This window comes from Protopterus annectens, chromosome 8.part1, assembly GCF_019279795.1.
Source record: "Protopterus annectens isolate FY-2018-M chromosome 8.part1, PAN1.0, whole genome shotgun sequence".
Lineage (NCBI taxonomy): Eukaryota > Metazoa > Chordata > Ceratodontiformes > Protopteridae > Protopterus > Protopterus annectens.
The window spans coordinates 469,388,791-469,410,903 of NC_056742.1; the positions used below are offsets into that span (position 1 = coordinate 469,388,791).

The 22,113-nt window shown below is 37.8% G+C and overlaps 1 protein-coding gene across 1 annotated transcript in view; it reads right to left on the reverse strand.

Moving 5' to 3' along the window:
• FTO (FTO alpha-ketoglutarate dependent dioxygenase) overlaps nt 1-22,113 on the reverse strand; it is a 1,656,404-nt gene that overhangs the window by 836,410 nt on the left and 797,881 nt on the right. The window contains exon 4 of the mRNA XM_044081617.1: nt 1,100-1,246. Coding sequence (XP_043937552.1) covers nt 1,100-1,246 — 147 coding nt within the window. The remainder of the gene's footprint in view (nt 1-1,099; nt 1,247-22,113) is intronic.

A 22,113-nucleotide genomic window follows, 5' to 3' on the forward strand; every position in this document is an offset into this window, starting at 1 on the left:
TGTCTTTCGAATGCCCACCCAACCGCAGGGAGGACATGCAGACTCCACACAGAAGGCACTCCCCGCACTCCAACCGAGAATCGAACGCTTACTAATTTCATGTTATATACTTGTCAAAGCTTGGGAATAGGTAAGCAAATTTACAAAACATTAAAAGTATTTCTGCAATACATTTTAATTTATAATTTAGTAACTTCTTAACTGAAAAACTGAACTGGTCATCATGGACCCTTTTCAGTCACAACCTGGGCCACAAGAGGAAAGGTAAATGCAATATCTACAGAAACTCCAGATTAGCTGATGAACCAGCATGTTTTTCTGACACGGGAGGAAATCAGGGCATCTGCTGAAAATTTAACCAAATACAGGAGAATATGCAAATTCCACCCAGAGAGCGACTGCAGTTCAGAACTGAATCCTGAACCATGGAGCTGTAAAGCAGAGATTGTATTCGCTGAACTACTGTGCATATTTACTGGTAGGCCTGTATTGCCCTTATGCTTCAATGAGGAATGCAGTGCAATTCAGAGAATTACTGTGAAAGCAAAGTCTTGTACTGAAGTAATTCCCTTATGTGTCATTATACTGTTCTGCCTGTTCTAGGAGAGGACGAATTCAGTTAATAGTAAGTTCCAAAACGGTTATCAAGGATTAACAACTGCTCACAAAGAATACCCGACACAACTGTCATCCAGTAAAATATTTTACATATCTGTCTGACCCCACCCCCATATTTGGGGTTATACATATTTTATACATATGCCCATACCTACACAAAATATTTTAATTTTTTAAGTGGGTAGGTGTGCTGTTCCAAGGTCTCTACATTCACAATCAGGGTATAAGGCAAACTCATGACTTTATGAAAAGTAACTGGGAAAAGCGGAAAAGACAAACAACAACAACCAAGTTACATTGTGTAAACCAACAAAGGTGGGAATAATTCTACATATAAATATAAAACATAGCAATATAAAAACAAAAAGAAACATGCAGCTATTATATCAGATATAGTAAAGTACTGTAAAAACTTAAAAACATGTTCTATGCATTGCACAGTTATAAGAGCAATGATACGGTCTTGGATCTTGACTATTACCCAGAATGAAGTAGCAGTCTCCGGGGAGAAGTGGCACTGCTAGTCCCGGTGTCTGTATGTCCCATGCTATCTTCAGGCCCACATGCCAAAGAGCTGGATTTCTGCCTTTCAGATCTTCCACATTTTCATCACCATCAGTCTCCAAACCTAAACAGCAAAAATAAATAGTGCTGACATAAGTTAGACAATAAGCAGAAACCATAACAGTTAAACACATTTTTATTTCAAGAGCAGCTCTGGATATTACAAACAGTCTAGTACTCAGCAAGGGACTTTATTAATGATTTAGTCCCTCTGATCAGGGAGGGATTTATCTGCTGAGGATTCATGGAAAATAATATTACTAGCCGACTGAATTTTATCACTGCTTTTACACAGTAAAAATTAAAGCTAAAATCAGACAGGAAAGATATGAACATGGAAAAAAAAAAAAAAGAAAAGAGAAAAAACATGCGAAAGAATACTTCTGAAAGTTAAAGGAAAAAAGTAATGCTACAGGCTGGGTGGATCGGAGTACAACAGGTAACATGCTTCTGACCTTCCATCATAAATACTGACAAAATTAAAGTCCCTCTGAAAAAGTCACAGGTGCATTACTATCTCATTTTAGTTGATATTTACCAAGCACTACCTTCTCAGCAATGTATTATGTCACTTATTCACCATCTTAATTATTCAAAATTTGGATATCGTAACATTGAGCATTCAAGTCTTACCCATAAATAGTTTATACAATCATAAGCCAGGTTCCACTGTAGATAAAATACTTGTCCACAGCATTTATTTTACGGGGGGTGGGGGGTGAGGCTTCACTGCACAATAAAGACGTGTCACTGGAGAGTCTTTTAACTCATATGTCAATACATGTTCAATTTTTACACGTAATTCATAAATCAGACCCGACATCTGGAAAGAGCAAGGTTTGCAGGGTTTAGTACACAAAGACATGGTGGTGTCTTTTAAATATTTCCCTTTTTTCCTTTGATTACTTAACACTGACTTATCTGCTAACAGAAATATACTTTCTGTGGCCTTCTTTTTATTTATTTTTTAGTTTTAATACAATGAAAAGTAGCATCCTAAAGAAAGGGAGACAGAAGAAAAGAGGTCCCCAAAAAATTAAAAAAAAAAAAAGAAAAACTGCAAAGGGAAGATAAAGACAACCAGAACCACAGAAAACAGTAACACATACCTATTTATATGTTAACCGCATATTACGACTGTCAAATAATATATATCATTTATATTAGTTTACACAATAAAGACTTCAGTCACCTTTTAGAAAGTCAGTTGCTTAAGAAACTGAATCGGGAGAGGCAGAAAGCACGTTGCCTCTCTAATAATGACAGGCACAACAGAAAATTATGAAACGTATATAAACTGCTATATTATATCATAACATAGTTCAAACGTGCACAGTGCAGACAGAGAAAGAGACAAAATCCCGTTAAAAATGTAACTCTTATCTCTAAATATGGTTACTCTAAACATAAAGTTACTGCTTCCAAGTCTGGCAATACTGCTATGCAAATTGCTTTTCTGGTACCATATATTTGCAAGGCTATTTTTTTTAAGTATCTAATTTATGCTTTATTAAGCATACAATGATTAATCGTGACAAGTTATATATATTAACTGCCCCTCACTGAACATAATTTGCCAAACAAGTCAATATTTTACTCAAGGTTTACAAAGCAAAAATCTGTAATTCTGTGTATCAGTTGCTGGATTTGTTTTGGCCTGACAAATCCTTGGCCATACTAGACACACACTGCTCCAGGCTATTCTGTTCTACAGTATACAAATAAGGAAACTAATGCAATGAAAAAAATCAATATTAAAGTCTTTCAAGGGCTTTCATATTTTCTTCCCCTTAATCTACTGAGATAAACTGTAATAATTTCAGAAAGAAATTATCTCAGAAAGCTGCAAACAACATTGTCTTTCATTCACTGCTAATGCGACACAGCACAGAAATTATAAAAAAGGGGGCAACTGGGGTAACCTTTGTGGGTTAATTATGTGTCTGCTACATAATGTCCCCCTCCCTCTCTTTGGCTGCTACATTGCTCACAATATGGCAACAATAAAATATAGAACTAAAATCAGAGAGGCCAGTTTCAATCAAAGTTTCCTGGGGTCTCCTCATAAATCCAGCACCTTTGGAATGTGCTCATTAAAATGAGTTATTTTTTGCAGTTTGATAAATTTTTTATTGCTTAAGTACAGAGTTCAAACAGTGCACAAAGCCCACATTTCTAAAGGCACCATATAGTTACCTACAGCACTAGTAATTGATAGCTATTACCAAATTATCAAGGAAACAAAAACAGGGAGAGCTGTTATTTCTGTGCAAATTTTTTTTTCTTCAATCAGCTTACAGATTATTTTCAATGTAACACTCGCAACTATACTGAAGCATTTATAAAGTATACAAATATGCAGTTATACAATATGGTAAGCAATGTAACAGCTGCCCCTCCTTACCATATGGATCCTGTTCTGCCATGCTCTACCTGGCATGTGATACAAGGAAAGTGTACTTTTGCAAACCTTAATGAACAAGTATGAAATGGGCATATGAGCAGATGTTCCAGGAAAACCAAGGACAATGATAAATGTTATTAAGGACTAGACTAGCTGAGAACTATGTCTGAAGAGAGGATGAGTATAGAACTGTGCTTCATGAGGTGGAAAACAAAAAGGAAATTTGACATCATACTAAATGCAAACCAGATTTTATCTAAAAATAGGGTTTAGAATGCGGAAGAGTTAAATGACACAGAAAGTGGTCATTATAGTGCAAAGAGTGTACAAAATTAAGAATTAACAGCTGTATGTTTCTTTGAGACATTTAGTTGTTGTACCAGTGGTCAGTGTCATATTAAAACCTTATGCATTACTTCAAATGTTTATGAAGCATCTAGGTTTAAAGTCAAAGGAGCAGAAATGTAAACGATAGCAGAGCACAAAAATTATAACACAGAAATGTATTTATTTTTTGTTAACTGGCATTGAACACTGATCCAGATGGACTGCTTTTAGGCTCAGTCTAGATGAATATAAACAGCATAATAAACATAAAGCAGTTAAATGGGAAACCATAAAGCTTTAAAGGAAAAATGATGGTGCAGCTGATGTAAATACTATGTAAATCACAAGACATACAAAACGATCATCAAGAAATACAAATATCCAACTGCGCATTTACAGTACGCACAAAAAAGAAAAAATACATTATTTTCGTGAAAAGCAACAGCGACACTTACAAATGAAGGAACTTGCTATGTTCTGAGTTACATAATGAAACAGACTTTTTCTTGTGTAGAAACTGTGCCCCTCACCTTATATTAGGCTAATACAGCTAAAAGGAATAACATCGTTGACTATGTAGCATTTTTCAACTCTTTTTCTAAATTGTATTACTTGATTAACTTTATAACATTTCCTTTCATAACACAAACAATGCAGCAATATTTGTCTTAATGTATTTTTAATTTGTATATGTTACATACTCCCTTTTTTACCAGTTACAGACTCATAGGCTGCTCATAGGCTAATGACCACTAATGCCCCCTGCAAGCCTAGCTGTGAACCTTGAACCATTTGGGTCCCGAGTATCATGGGCATCTATATGAGAGGGGAAGCATGCTAGTAGGGAGGTAACTCAGGATTTGTAAAGGTGGATGTTAGTTAGGATAATGCTTTTCTTATTGATGGCCTCTGTTCATAAATGACATAGGGGCCAGACCGGGGGTAAAGTTACGATTTCCCATCCAGTTGTCAAAGTTTTATCTGAATTGGGTCAGACATGAACTCTGACATAGATGGGGAGCCTATTCCATAGTGATGGGATCCTTTAGGACACAAATCTGTCTCTCCAGCATGATCTCTTTATGTCACATACAAGTTCAGCTCCCAGAATCTAATGTTCCTGGTGCTCTTCGGTTTGCGCATGTGCAACAGATCCATCAGGACTGGGACTGAGAAAGCCCTGTAAGCCAAGCAAAGATTCCCTCTCAGCAAACAACCTGTAGGAGACTGAATACAGAGGCAGACGCCTTTAGGTGATCAGTGTAAGACAGGGTATTCATACCCTGAATTAGCCTGGTGAGAAACCATTGTGGGCATCCCAACTGTTTATAAAACTACATTGTGGCAGAAAATAAACAAGTGAGGTGCAGCCCACCCACCTTAAGTAAACAAACAAGACTAACCAAAAACAAAAGTAAGCTGAACTGTCTCCATGCCTGTAGGAGAAAGTCACTAGCAAAAGACTGAAGTAATGTACTTTCAAGAAACTTTGGGTGTTGCTTTTCTCCTTGAGTGAAAATATTAAGCTTTATTTTTACTGAAAGATGCAAGGCTGGGTTTACAGGAAAGGCATTTTGAGTAACCAAAATATTCTGAATGCAGTTTTCTGTGGAGGTCCGGGGAGAAAAGCTCCGACAAAAATATAGCAGAAAAAAACTTAAACATTAATTGGTACAGAAGTAGAAACAGTGTTTCACATAGTGGTTACAGAATATACACATAAGTCAGGAATTGAGTTGGTTTGATTACAGTAACATATACAGAATATATACATAAAAGCAGGAATTTAGTTGGCTACTAGATGAATTCAGAGTGGTAAAAACAGAGCTGAATTAATCAGCATTATTGTACCAGTATCAACAAGTGATGAAACAAAAAAAAAATTCTTTTTTTCAATTGCTCAAAATGAAACATCTGAGGTGTAGTCACTCAAAGTGTCTGTAACTGCTGGGCATGTGTATGTCTGTGTGTCCTCCAATAACAATTACATATGCTAAAAGTTTTAACATTTGGTGGAAAAAATATTTTAAATCAAAAAAGTATATAGTAATAAAAAAAATAATAAAAAAAAAACAAATGCAAAACTATTTAAAAGATAGTCCATTCTCTAACTGCAATTATGCCCTCCAGGGTGGGTGTTTTTGGGGAAATACCACCAAGCAGGAGTCAATTCCACAGCAGTATATCCTGTCATGCATTACTACTTGCGAAATATAACCAATGCTAAGGGAGAACTTTGTAGTAATTTACACATATTCAATAATAAGTTTACAGGGTAACTATCTGAAATGTCAGGACCCAGTAAACTGAGTCCCAAAATACAGAGACTGAATGGCTGAAAGATGGGACTTATATGTACCAAGTGTGAGATGCCATTTCTCAGAATATTCCTTTATCTCCATAGGTTCATGGGTTCATACAGGCTATCTGCCCTAGGGCATTTATAAGCCTAGCCAGAATGTGTTTGGCTTTCGCCACCCATTTTAAATTTATTTTGCTATGCCCTTTTTCGAGGTTAGTATATAGTGCCTCTGTCTAACAGTGACACAGAAGTGATACCCGGGGTAAACCTACGATCTCCCATCCACTCATCAAGATTCCTCTTGAAGAGAGTCAATGAGGGACTCTGCCTAACCTGGACTGGGATTTTATTCCAGAGTGAAGGGAGCCTCTGGGTTATGAATCTGTCCCTCCAGCATGTCCTATTTATTTCAGTGCTGTGGTTCAAGTCTCTCGAGCGTGGCTCGATGGGATTTGGATTTTCTGAGGTGCAGCATGTCCATTAATTCCGGGTTGGACATGGCTTTATACGTCAGGCACAGATCGCCTCTGAACAGGCGGTATGCCACTGAGTAGAGCTGGAGTTTCTTTAACCGGGCAGCATATGGCATCTGTTTGAGCCCTTTGATCCTCTTGGTGAGGTACTTTTGGGGTCTTTCCAGTTGCTGCAGGTGTCTGGTAAGGTACATCCCAAAAGGGGCATTGTACTCAATTATGGGCCTGATGAGGGATGAGTAAAGAGGCACGATGACCTCCCTGATCCAGATATGAATCCCTTCATGATTAGGTGGGCTATATAAAATGTTTTTCTAACCACTTTGGCCACGTGGTTGTCAAATGAGAGATTGCTATCAACTTGGGTCCCCAGGTCCCTAATTACTTCTTCTGTACTTAATGGATTACCACCTATGTGGTAATTTGTGGGCACTTTGTTTTTGCCAAAGGGATGAATATACACTTTTGGCATTTAGCTTGAGGCCATGGCTCTGGCACCAGTTGTCTGTTTCTATGAGGCCCTTTTGGAGGATGCTTGTGTCGGCTGGAGAGTCGATTATGGCGCCCAGTTTGCAGTCATCTGCGAACTTGGTCAGCCACAGTCCTTCCGTGTTGGCCTGTACCTCCGAGAAATATATACCGAACAAGAGAGGTCCCAGGACTGAGCCTTGTGGGACACCACTTGTAACTGGTTTGGAGTCTGACATGGCTCCAGCAATTCTAACCATGTGGGTTCTGTCCTTGAGCCAGTTTGCAATCCATCTAGTGACATAGGGGTTTATATTTAAGCTGGTGAGCTTATCTATAATGCCCGAGTGGGGTATTGTATCGAAGGCTTTTGCGAGGTCCAGGTAGGCTGTGTGGACCACCTTCCCCTCGTCAATGGCCTTGGTGACTGTTTCAAAGAAATCAACCAGGTTTAAGAGGCAGGATCTGCCCTTAACAAAGCCGAACTGGGTAGGATCCAGTGTTTGTAGGTCCCCAATATCTTTATTTATGAGGTCCATGATGATCCTTTCCATTGCTTTGCAGACCAAGCTAGTCAGGCTTATGGGGCGATAGTTTCCAGGATCCGTTGAGGCACCACCTATATGGAGAGGGACCACTGTTGCTGTACCCCACTCTTTGGGCACATATCCTGTAGTAAGGCTGAGATTGAACAGTAGTTTTATGTTTGGGTTTAGCTCTTCTTAGAGTTCATGTAGGACGCAGCCCGGGACACCATCTGGTCCCATTGATGCTGTGTTTTTTGCTTTGGAGAGGGCGGCTCTTACCTGAGCATCTGAGATGTCAGGGGGGCAGCACTGTGCTGGGATAGATATTTGCCCTTTTGGTGGGGAGGGGGGGGGGAGTTTGCGCTGAACCTGTCAGCTAGGATGTTGGCAATGTCTGTGGGTTCGGTGTATTTTTTGTCATTTTGGACTAATTCTGAGCATATCTGAGAATTACCACCCAGGGTCCTAACATAACTAAAGAAAGACTTGTGATTATCCTTAGTGTCCTGTGCAATGTTTCTCTCGAAGCTGGCCTTGGACAATTTTATGTGTGCCCGTAGTTTTTTGCTAATACTGATCAGTGATGCCTTCCCTTTATGGGAATTTGTTCTATCATTTAGTAGCTTCCTCCTTCTATTGTATAGTTTGTTTATGGTTGGGGTCCACCAGACAGGACGTCTGCCTTTGGAGGATTGGGTCTTGGTTTTATTTGGGATCGCATGATCCATGCATTCCTGAAGGTGTTCATAGAATGCGTTTATAAAGGATTCTACGGTCTGGGCCGTATTTTCCACAGGCCCGGGGGCTTTGAAGGATTCCACCTCAGTTTTGAGGAGTGTGAAATTTGCTTTAGAGAAGTTTTTCACTGTGGTTTTCTGGGCAGGGGGTGGGGTCGGGATGTGAATATCCAGTGAGATTAGTTTATGGTCTGATCTTACCAGTGAGGGATACACTTCTGGTCTGGAGCATAGAGTCCCCATGTTGGTGATGATCAGGTCCAGTATGTTTTCCCCTCTTGTGGGAGTGGTAACAAGTTGTTCCATAGCATTTGAGTTTATAAATTCTAGGAACCTTTGGGCTAGGGTGTTGGAGCTAGAGTAATGCTCCCAGTCTATGTTTGGGTAGTTGAAGTCGCCAATATAATGGTGTTTGGAGAGACCTTCATATTTTCCAGTGTTCTCAGGAAGGCCGAGTGGGGTTCCTGGGTTTGGGAGGGTGGTCTGTAGCAGGCTATAAACTGGAAGGCAGTTTTACCCACTGCTAGTTGCACATGGATAGTCTCTGATGCTTCGTGCTTTGCCACCAACCTGGATGTGTGGGTATCTTTGATGAATATCGATACTCCCCCTCCTTTTGTGGTTCGGTCCAAGTTTTGGGGCCGAAAAGCATGGTATGAGGTATAACCTGGTAGTGCTGGGGTGCTCTCAGGAGCCCTGAACCAAGTTTCTGTTACTGCACAGATATCGATGTTCTCCATGCTAAGGAGAGTTTCGAGTGCGTGCATCTTGAGGTTTAGACTTCTGGCGTTGAGTAGCATTACTCTTAGTTTCTTATCCCTTGTGATACCTATGGAGGTGGGTTTGTCTTTTGAGCCTTGCCTAAAAAAGGCACTATGGGGGTAGCAAGAGCCTTTGCCAATATCCGAAAGCCCAGGGGTGACAGGTGCAAGCCGTCCCTAGTGAAGCATCGTGGCTTGTCGAGCATATCATCCCAAGCTGACAGGCATTGGATCCCCTTTGAATGACACCAGTACTTAAGCCAATTGTTGAAATTGATCATCTTGTCTTCATATTGTGGCATCATTCTTGGTGAGGGTAAGATGCTACTCAAGGTCAGGGTCATACCGGCCTGGGCTACATGCTCAGAGAGCTCCTTTATGTCTCTTTTCATGTAGTCCAGGGAGGTACATCTCAGGTCATTCACACCAGCATGGACAATGACTGAGTCATATTTGTACTTGCCTTGGAGTGACCTGAGTGCTTGTGTTATGTGGTGGATCCTAGCGCCCGACAGGCTGCTCACCATGACCCTCTCCTTGTTCAGCCTGGTGAGCGGGACGTCAGTGTGCCTGACGATAGAGTCACCTATTACAAGTGTATCAAGTGTGTTGTTTAGTCTTAAGGGCTGTGACTGTTTGGCACACTGGCTTTGTGAGATATGTGTTGCACGTGTTTTGTTTTGGGGTAGCGGCTGCTTGGGTGTCTGCTTTGGAGGTCTCTGCTGCTTTGGCAGATCTTTATTTAGAGCCTCCAAGTATGTTTTTGTGTGATTATGTGTTTGGTTTGCTGTCGTGGTAGGTCTATGTGAGACTGGAATTGTAGTGAGTGTGGTTTCCTTCTCCTCCTGACTGGTTATGCCAGTACTGAGTTGAGAGAGCTTAGCCTCCAGTTTGGCTATATGGTTGCATCTCTCACATGTGTTGGAATTTGTTGGGAGGAGGAGAGGGTTGTCTGTGTACATGAGGCAGTTGTAACATTGCCTCAAGATTCCCAGATTCACCAGCTGGACCGGAGGAGATTGACAACTGACCTTTGGACATGCTAGAATAATATTGGGAATTCCTTAATAATTGAAAACCAGGGCCAGTGGGGAGTGAAGGTGTAGTGCTTTTAATTTTTAGTGCTGACTTATATAATTGCTTTAGTGAGCAAGTGCCAGGTAACTTAAGTGCAATGTGTTACAGGTAACTTAAATGCAAAATGACAAACAGTAACTTTCTTTCAAGTGAAACAAGGAAATAAGTACAGTAAGCAATGCAGATATCACTAGTGATCCACAGAAGCTGAGAAGCCGTGTATTAGGTGGAATTAGCGTTCCAGGAAATAACAAGCAAACAAACAACAAGCATATAAACAAAGCTAGATTCAGCAGGCCTGGATCTAGTCTATGCTACAGCAAACAAGGTGTACCAATTTCAGTAAGATACAGTTCAAATATTCAGGCACTATAAACCTTTAACCAGAAATTCCCAGCTCATAAGGGCAGAGTCCAGCCTCTTCTCCCACAAGAGTGCAGACCACAAACCTTCTTAATGTAAAATAACTGGCCTGAAGCCCAAGTGCTTAAACCAGAACTAATACACTTTAAGAATAACAGACACTGGGCTCTCAATCAGCAGTTCCCAACTTAGAAGGATGAAAGCTACCTGTCCTGCCACCACAGTGCATGCCACAAACCTTCCTAATGTAAAACAACTGGTCTGAAGCCCAAGTGCTTAACCCAAAAGACTTAGAATGATAGCTACACTTTAATCAAGTTACTACCAAGCAGTAATAAATACAATTGAATACTTTAGAGAATGCCTGGATTAGTGCTCAAGTTACACAAACAAAGCTAGATCCAGCAGGCCGAATCCAGTCTATGCCACAGCAAACAAGGCGCACCAACTTCAGTAAGAAGCAGTTCAGATATGCATGCACTATAAGCCTTCAACCAGAAATTCCCAAGCCTCTCCTCCCACAAGAGTGCAGACCACGAACCCTCTTAATGTAAAATAACTGGCCTGAAAGCCCAAGTGCTTAAACCAGAATTAATACACTTTTAGAATAACACACACTGAGCCCTCAATCAGCAGTTCCCAACCTAGAAGGATGTAAGCTACCTGTTCTGCCACTACAGTGCAGACCACAAACCCTCTCAGTACAAAACAACTGGTCCGAAGCCCAAGTGTTTAAACCAAAAGGCTTAGAATGAGTTACACCAAGCAGTAATAAATACAATTGAGTACTTTTAAGATGATGCAAAAGTAAAAAAAGTAGGTAGAAACACAAGTACAGTAAGAGCAGATGAAATTTTTTTTTTCTGAACAAGTGCTGAGATCAAAGAAACAGATTTGAGTGCTGAAACTAGAAAACTGGCTAGTTATAAGAAAAAAAACTAAGCTAGAAGGCTTCCTCCAACACAGAAGGGCTTGGGGGCTCAGAAGCCTACAAATAGTCTATACCACTTAACAGGAAAGGCAGGAAACAAGCTTACATTTTTTTTTCTGTTTCCCAGATGCTCTCTTTGTACACAGTAGGAGTCCCTGAAATCAGATTATGATCTCACTGCACTCAGTTGAGTGAGCAAATGAGATGGGCCCAGAAGGAGTATCCAAACACAAATTTACAAGAGGGGCGGGCAGTTGCAAGGCCACTAAGATTAACACCAAAACAAAAACAGGGAGGGTGGGTGGGACTAACTGAAGAGCAGAGTGAAAACTTCCAGTTCAGTTAATATTCCTTCCACACAGTTAAACTCAATTTAAATACTGTATTTTTTGGAAAAAAAAGAGCAGATAAAGGTACTTAAATTCTCTTATACGTCCAGTTGAATATAGCAAGTTCTTAGCTGGCCAAAGCTGAGGTTTTTAAGCAGAAAATATTTCACACAGTACCACTTAAATAGGCAAGGACAGGAAATCAAAGAATGTGACTACCCCCACACCTGTAATTACTAGCAAATAACAAAATTCAGCAAACACTGACTAACTTCCAGTTCAGCTAATATTCCTTCCACACAGTTAAAATCAATTTAAATACTGTATTTTTTTGAAAAAAAGAGCAGATAAAGGTACTTAAATTCACTTATACGTCCAGTTGAATATAGCAAGTTCTTAGCCGGCCAAAGCTGAGGGTTTAAGCAGAAAATATTTCACACTGTACCACTTAAATAGGCAAGGACAGGAAATCAAAGAATGTGACTACCCCCACACCTGTAATTACTAGCAAATAACAAAATTCAGCAAACACTGACTAACTTCCAGTTCAGCTAATATTCCTTCCACACAGTTAAAATCAATTTAAATACTGTATTTTTTGAAAAAAAAGAGCAGATAAAGGTACTTAAATTCTCTTATACGTCCAGTTGAATATAGCAAGTTCTTAGCCGACCAAAGCTGAGGTTTTTAAGCAGAAAATATTTCACACTGTACCACTTAAATAGGCAAGGACAGGAAATCAAAGAATGTGACTACCCCCACACCTGTAATTACTAGCAAATAACAAAATTCAGCAAACACTGACTAACTTCCAGTTCAGCTAATATTCCTTCCACACAGTTAAAATCAATTTAAATACTGTATTTTTTGAAAAAAGAGCAGATAAAGGTACTTAAATTCTCTTATTCGTCCAGTTGAATATAGCAAGTTCTTAGCCGGCCAAAGCTGAGGTTTTTAAGCAGAAAATATTTCACACTGTACCACTTAAATAGGCAAGGACAGGAAATCAAAGAATGTGACTACCCCCACACCTGTAATTACTAGCAAATAACAAAATTCAGCAAACACTGACTAACTTCCAGTTCAGCTAATATTCCTTCCACACAGTTAAAATCAATTTAAATACTGTATTTTTTGAAAAAAAAAGAGCAGATAAAGGTACTTAAATTCTCTTAATCGTCCAGTTGAATATAGCAAGTTCTTAGCCTGCCAAAGCTGAGGGTTTAAGCAGAAAATATTTCACACTGTACCACTTAAATAGGCAAGGACAGGAAATCAAAGAATGTGACTACCCCCACACCTGTAATTACTAGCAAATAACAAAATTCAGCAAACACTGACTAACTTCCAGTTCAGCTAATATTCCTTCCACACAGTTAAAATCAATTTAAATACTGTATTTTTATGAAAAAAAGAGCAGATAAAGGTACTTAAATTCTCTTATCGTCCAGTTGAATATAGCATGTTCTTAGCCGGCCAAAGATGAGGTTTTTAAGCAGAAAATATTTAACACTGTACCACTTAAGTAGGCAAGGACAGGAAATCAAAGAATGTGACAACCCCCCACCTGTAATTACTATCAAATAACAAAATTCAGCAAACACTGACTAACTTCCAGTTCAGCTAATATTCCTTCCACACAGTTAAAATCAATTTAAATACTGTATTTTTTTAAAAAAAAAAGAGCAGATAAAGGTACTTAAATTCTCTTATACGTCCAGTTGAATATAGTAAGTTCTTAGCCTGCCAAAGCTGAGGGTTTAAGCAGAAAATATTTCACACTGTACCACCTAAATAGGCAAGGACAGGAAATCAAAGAATGTGACTACCCCACACCTGTAATTACTAGCAAATAACAAAATTCAGCAAACACTGACTAACTTCCAGTTCAGCTAATATTCCTTCTACACAGTTAAAATCAATTTAAATACTGTATTTTTTTGAAAAAAAGAGCAGATAAAGGTACTTAAATTCTCTTATACCTCCAGTTGAATATAGCAAGTTCTTAGCCGGCCAAAGCTGAGGTTTTTAAGCAGAAAATATTTCACACTGTACCACTTAAATAGGCAAGGACAGGAAATCAAAGAATGTGACTACCCCCACTCCTGTAATTACTAGCAAATAACAAAATTCAGCAAACACTGACTAACTTCCAGTTCAGCTAATATTCCTTCCACACAGTTAAAATCAATTTAAATACTGTATTTTTTGAAAAAAAGAGCAGATAAAGGTACTTAAATTCTCTTATCGTCCAGTTGAATATAGCAAGTTCTTAGCTGGCCAAAGCTGAGGTTTTTAAGCAGAAAATATTTCACACTGTACCACTTAAATAGGCAAGGACAGGAAATCAAAGAATGTGACTACCCCACACCTGTAATTATTAGCAAATAACAAAATTCAGCAAACACTGACTAACTTCCAGTTCAGCTAATATTCCTTCCACACAGTTAAAATCAATTTAAATACTGTATTTTTTGAAAAAAAGAGCAGATAAAGGTACTTAAATTCTCTTATGCATCCAGTTGAATATAGCAAGTTCTTAGCCGGCCAAAGCTGAGGTTTTTAAGCAGAAAATATTTCACACTGTACCACTTAAATAGGCAAGGACAGGAAATCAAAGAATGTGACTACCCCACACCTGTAATTACTAGCAAATAACAAAATTCAGCAAACACTGACTAACTTCCAGTTCAGCTAATATTCCTTCCACACAGTTAAAATCAATTTAAATACTGTATTTTTTGAAAAAAAAAGAGCAGATAAAGGTACTTAAATTCTCTTATACGTCCAGTTGAATATAGCAAGTTCTTAGCCGGCCAAAGCTGAGGTTTTTAAGCAGAAAATATTTCACACTGTACCACTTAAATAGGTAAGGACAGGAAATCAAAGAATGTGACTACCCCCACACCTGTAATTACTAGCAAATAACAAAATTCAGCAAACTCTGACTAACTTCCAGTTCAGCTAATATTCCTTCCACACAGTTAAAATCAATTTAAATACTGTATTTTTTGAAAAAAAGAGCAGATAAAGGTACTTAAATTCTCTTATACGTCCAGTTGAATATAGCAAGTTCTTAGCCGGCCAAAGCTGAGGTTTTTAAGCCCAAGGTATGGCGATCTTGGACTTGGTATATATATTTTAACAAAAAGAAGTTTTAAGAAGAACAGCAATTTTCAAGAGTCGCTCTTCTCATGTGTTTTCAGTCTTTTTTTTTTTCGGCTTGTCTGCACTTGGTATTTCGAATGCTGACATTTCAGTAGGGAGCCAGTTCAGACTGGTAGCAACTAGGTGTTGTGGGCTGTACACAGAGAACAGTCTACTTTTATTTTAATCAATTACAGTAGGGCTAATTGTAAAAGGATTCAATGACAGCAGACTCTACTTGTTGTGTTATACATACCAAGACATTTTTTTATCTTGATACATCTAAGTTAAAAAGATCTTCTGAACACTGCATTCACTGCAACTGGTAACTAAGATATAAGGCTGTGCCTGATATCACATGCAGAATCCTCTGTTATCTCTGCCATTCCCACATATGAATGACTACAGAATGCTCTTATACTATTTTCTGTGATGTCTTCGTTCCTCCTCAAACAAGATAATGCAGAAAGACTATTTAATATGTCATTTTAACACAATTCACAGACCATCATAATTCACATATGCTCCCATTTTGGTTTATCATCCTTATCTGCTATATCTGTCCTACACCATTATACATCTCAAATTTGTTACTGCACTGACACCTCCAAAAGCAAAAAAGCTCCATTTCTTTACCAACGCCTCTGTGATGGAATACTTTATAATGACCTGTAACAGTCTGGGCTTGCAATTTTCTTGCAAAGTTACATAGTTACTACAGGTACTCCAAGAATGGTTTCTCTTGTCAAGTGGTTTATCTCCAATCCACACTTAACTATTTAAAATGTATCATCTTCCAGTGTCATAATGATGAACATTCTTTAAACTGCAACCTCTTCCAGTGTCGTAATGATGAAAATACTGAATGATGGAACTTACAAGATGGCTGCACAGTGATCAACATGTTGATTAAAGCTCCACAAGTGTGAAAACTGAAAAACTGTGAACAAAGCCTACAAAAGCTATCAGTTTAGATACAATTCAATTCTTGGCTAGTAATTACATTGCAGGGATGCCAGCAAAGAAGACACGAACAAAGTAAGAGATGGCTTCCAGTAATTTAAAGGGAAAAAATAAATCAAATGCATTCAGATGTATTTAAAATAAGTGAAACACCAAAGAAGATATAAAGTCAAATAACAAAAGGCTGGAAAACATAGAAGACATTTTATTTAGGTATTCAAATGAACTCATAAAAATCCAAAACTCAAAGGATGAAATAAAGAAAATGCTGCCATTTCGCATCTCAGGAAGAGCTCTTTCATAAAACAGTAGAGCTAGAAGACAGAACACACACAGAGAAAACCTGATATCTTCAGCTATAGCAGAGAACTTGGAAGGAAAAGACTGCATACATTTTCTGGAAGCACAACTAAGCAACTGTACTGGTGTTCCATGTTAATTGAGAGGGCGCATCATGTGCTTGTACTCCATATCTGACCATGAGAAAGCAGCAAAGACGTATATTAGTAAATGTGAATTCATACTAGCAGAAAGAGCTGCTCCTGAAAAAAATACTGTGACAGAATTGAAATATATTAAACATCAGGGACAGAAGAGTTTGTGGAAAATCATTATTCACAGTACAACAAGCAGAAGAGAATCTTGTTTATCTCAGCAATCAGGGAATGTTGAAAAACAAGTGTGAGATTCAAAGTGCTTTAAACATCTGTTTCCAGAATATTTTACCTGAAAGATCACTGATATTTTTGGATGCAGAAAAAGCTAAAGAGGAAATAAAAAAAGTTTAGTCAACAAACAGCGTGCCAGCAAGCAGGAGAGAAATCTGCTTCTCAGTCTTCTGACAAGAACAAAGCTCATTGAGATACTCTCCCATTAAATTATTTTCCATTCTTCTTAAGGCAAATGTTTGAATGACAGAACAAATACATAGGCACTGATTACAACAATCAGGGTACCTTGGACTTGAACCAGAGACTAAGATCAGGAGGTGGAGATTATCAGAAAGAAGATAAGCAACATTGTGAAATTAATGATAAATAGGTGATTATACAGCCTAAATCCCATAAGATAGAGAATGGATATGAAATATGGCCTTTCAAGAAGAAATGGCTAAAAAATTAATGAAATTTTGTTGACCATGTTAAACTAGTGGGTGAACTCTGAAAAATAAACCCAATTTATCGTCATCAGTGCTTAGAAGGACACTGTGGGGACTGAAGAAATAGCTAAGTAAAACAGTTTTTGTTCTTATTATTTGCACAAAAATGAATTACGTAATTTACATATTATAATGTAAAGCAGTTTTGTATAGTGTGCAGTCTGGGATATTTTAAATGTGAAGTAAGGGTAGTCTTATCAAAAACTGCCATATATCTTAAAGATATTAAAGTAAGAAAGCACTTTTTCTTAGTTGTCATATACCCAGGTTTTGCACTGCAAAAAAAGATAAAGACTGAAAAGAAGCAAGTTAGAGTTAATATAACAGTGTGATCTTGGACTGCTGAGGTGGGGGGATGTAAAAAAAAAGTATTAATCATTTGATATGAAGAATTATGATAAAACTTTCTCCCATTTAATAGAGTTTGATGTCTAGACTAATAGTCTTAATCAATAGGCTGTGTTAAGCAAATAGGTTTGATAAATAAGATAAAATGATGAAAAACATAGAAAATGGTAGTCTCTTCTTGAATTTGCACAGTCATTAAACCATTTTTTCTCCATTCAGTTGGAGACGAGAAGTCTTATGATGCAATAATTAAACCTAGTAGATCTGAACAGTATGTTTTCAGTGAAATCTACAAAAGTACGTTCATCCCTTTGCAGAGTTACTAGCTAGTCCATTATTAAATGCACTTACGTGAAGATAAGCAGTAGGAGAGGTGTGCAAGCAATTAATCATGAGAGGCTTGAAGAGTAGGTGCTGAGTGAAATGTACAAGGTACAGTGTAAATAACATTAAAAGGGCTTTTGGCAAGCAGATCAATGAGAAATAAATGAAGTTTGAAACTGCAGAAGGTGAATAAATTATAGAAGTTGGTGCTTACCCAACTGCCTTAGGACTTTCATACATTTAGTATAACAGTGAGCAATTTAGTTCATTTACCTAAAGGAAGCCAATGTATTTCTAGGGCTGAAAGTTATTATTTTCTAAAAGCATGCAAGCTGTTTTTCACAACTTGGAATGCAGATAAGAAATGAACAAACAACAATCAATTAAATTGTGAACACAGGCTCTAACATGCACATTACCAAGGATAACCTTTACTTTTAGAACAGATAATGCCTGTAGATGCAGCCACCAATTTGAGGCAAGGGTCCTAGCTGGAGAGTGAACTTCATTTTTTGGAAAAGGTATATATTTTGTGTGTTTGTTATAAGCTAAAATGAGATGGGTGTTCTGAAAATCTATTCACTTTTTGTTTGAGTCTTTTTATTGAAGCAAAAGTACTGAAAAATATGAACAGGTTCAAATGGAAATGAGAAGAAGCAACTACATAAAGAGATTGGCTTATCAACCTTTAGGCTGTGCATTTAAGTTAATAGTTAGAAAGCAAAGTCAAAAGAAATGCCATTTCAATGCCTTTTTTATTACTATGGTTACTCTGCCAATACTAATATGGAATGTAAATGGACTTGCAGGTGCACAAACAAGAAAAAGCCCTGAATTATATAATGATTTGTAAGGTGCAAATAGCAATGCTACAGATGACATATTTGGATAGAAATCAGCATGTGAATTTGACAAAAATTATTTCAAAGTGGAAATTCAGCAAATTATCAGGAACAAATATAGTGGGGCTTCAATAGTGATGGAAGAGGGGAAAAATAAATGATAATGATAGGAAATAGAAAATTTTCCCAAGGTCTGCCCCTGTATTACTAACAAATAAAGGCAGCTCCTAAACACTTTATCACATGCTTCGGTCCCCTCAAATTATCTCTAATATGATCCTAGTTATTCTCATTACGGGTAATGCATAATTATGGACCTTGGGATGGGTAAGACCAATCTCTAACAAAAAGGGATATGTTAATTCAACCACAGAAAGGCAAATTGGCTAGGCTTAAAATGGCCTGCAAGGGCAGCTAGCCTAGTACTTGCCTATGAACCTATAATACTAAAGTTGAGAACCTCGACTATCTTGATTATGGTTATGGAGAGTACGACACAAGCAAGGAAAACTTTTTGGTCCCCTTAGCTTTATATAAAGATCGGGCATATTTTTATCAAACACAAGAAAAGCTGTGGATGATAATTAATATAGAGTTGATGGAATTTATTTGAGAGGCTAAGAGGGCAAAAGTTAAGTAGGATAAGTTGATTCTACTCACAGATGTTTGTGGCCTGAGATTACCTGATTTGAAAGGATACTTTATAGCTACACAGTTAAGGCTCATATATATATATATAACTCAAACAGAATGTTATAAATCAAAGAGGAAAAGGATGATAATGAAACAGGAATAGGGATTTAGAAAGACAAGAAGAGGACTTTGGATGCAGGTCCTTAAACAGAATGACAAAAACATACAGAATATTATATTCATTAAGTAGTAGAAAGTATTCTAATATCTACGCAAACACATGAATGGAGAAAGGAGACTTTACCAATAGGGATGACTGAAAGTAGAGGTACAGAAAACATATAAGAAGGGGTCAGAATTTACTGGAGGTATTAGCAAAGGAACCAAAATATTGGGAGCAAATAGTTAGGAAGAGAAACATGGGATCAAGATAAGAAGAAGCTTGAACTTTAGGTTAGAGACTATTTTCCTATTAGGGACTGATTATGAAGTACAAAGAGAAAGGGACAGGGGAGTACTAAGTGAAAGACCAGCTCTGGGACAGGTTTTAGTTGAGTTTACAACCAAAACTATTGCTATAAAAGGTATCATGTGTACAGGATAATAAAATATTGCATAGTAACTGGAGTAATCAATCAGGGGAGGCTATAAAAAAACTTTAAAAAGAGAATGGAAAGGCAAATTACAGATGAAGAATGGGAGGATATCCGTATGGCTTCAAAGCATGCAACAAGTCCAAAAGGTTAAAGATTTTTGCATGGAAGTATTTGCATAGGCATTTTAACACCCGAAGCAGACTTTAGAGAATTTTTCTTCAAGTAAATAGCAAATGCTGGAAGTGTGATAAGAAACAGAGAGGTAACTCTGGATGCAGGGCAGTTAGCTGATAAATATATCGCCTCAACACCAAAAGTAGTCTTCCTGGTGTCACTGTTAGTAAGCACCAAAGGCATTTAATTAACTGCCTCTGTCCTTCCCAGCAATGTGATTTTAAAAGTATCCTTTACTTGCAACCCTCTGTACTATACTCAACGGTTATAATCTTTTTATATTATTTGCTTAGTTATTTTTTGTAGACGCTGTCCTTCAAACAACAAAATACTTTACATGCCATTATTCATGAAACAATCTGTGAAGCAACTACAAATCGCAGTGTGATTGCAGAAGTCAACCAACCATCCAAGCGGCAGATTGTTAATGTATATAAAAATCAGTACAGTCTTAACAATTAACTTGTGTACCTCAGGAGTTTACACAGCTGATCACGTGTCACACATACTGTCCAATACCTGAAAACAGTCAAGCTTGTCACTGCCCCACTTTATTTTTTCTAACATCTGGCTGCCTCCTCCAGGATACTGGGTCTGAAGAGAGAGAAGATAAAATCAGCAAGAAAACCAGAGTACCATTGCTGGAATTGAATTCATCCTCAAGAAATATTCCTACAATGGGGTTAGGCCAAGCTCAGGGGGAGGATGCCCCCCACTGTAGAAGGAAGTAGTAGTCCACAAAAAAACTTAAAAAAATTGACAGGCCAAAAAAGAGTCATAAAGATGACAAGAGGTGACTATTGAGGATAAGGAAGAAATGATGTATCGTTACTGTTATGCAAGAAGTCCAGAATTTCCAGATAGAAAATATTCAAAAAGATTAAGAGAGAAATTAGATGAAACAAAAATACTTGCCAAGAAAAACTATCAAAAGCTTCAAATGCAGATTTGTGTTCATTAATACAAAAGATGCATGAAAAATATTATATAGACAAAAACTTTGGGCTGCTTGGAAAAAGAAGCGACAGAGGAAGTGCAAAAATATAAAAAAACAAAACCTAGAACTTTTGAAAGGAATAAAAAAGAATCATGTACATAGAAAAGAAAACAAGACCTGATATGGTGCAATATTTACGCAAGGAGAAAGCCAAACTAAGCAATACAAAAAAGCAGCTTCAAAGATATTTATGAAAAGAGAGGCAAATGCAGTCAGATCTAGAGCATTTCACAATACAAAAAATAACATCACACAGGGGGGATGTAGAACAAAATATTATTAAAGAAGAAGTTAAACACACAGAAGCTGAAGTTATGGAGTACTTGTGGAATGAAGGATTTAGTATTAGTATAGAAAGTCTAACACAGGTTATGTCACAGCATGATGGAACGAGTCCCCAATATAAGGAGAAACAAGTAGAGTGGGAGACATGTGAGGAAGAAATATGGACACGGGAAAGAAAAAAAAAAGATTTAATATGGTACAATATTTATGTAAAGGAGAAAGCAAAACAAAAATACAGCACAAAAGACATTTGAAGAGAAACAGACAAAGGCATCCAGATATGGAAACTTTCACAATACAAGAAATAAGAAAACAGAGGGAAAAGTAGAAAACAGGATTAGTAATGGAGAGGTTAAAGAAACAGAAAAAAGAAGTTATGTCTTACTATAACGTTCCATCTGAGTTGTTGTTCTTCTTCCAATCATCACTGATGGGTTCGGTTCCGAGCACCAAAAACTCTTAAGCTAAGCTGCTACCCACAATGCCCTTTGCTCAGTTACCTCAGATCGAGTTTGTATGCAACATATAGAAGAAGAAATAAGTCAGAGGCCAACTCTGCACAGAAACCCTAATACACCATAAAGACCCAGAAGATCCACCAGGAACCCTAGGAGAGGTTGGTGGGAGGGTGTGATGACTGGAAGAAGATCAACAACTTAGATGAAACATTATGGTAAGACATAAATTCTTTATCTGAAGTTGCTAATCTTCATTATATTCATCACTGATGGGACCGAGTCCCCAGCTACTTGAAGAACCTGGAT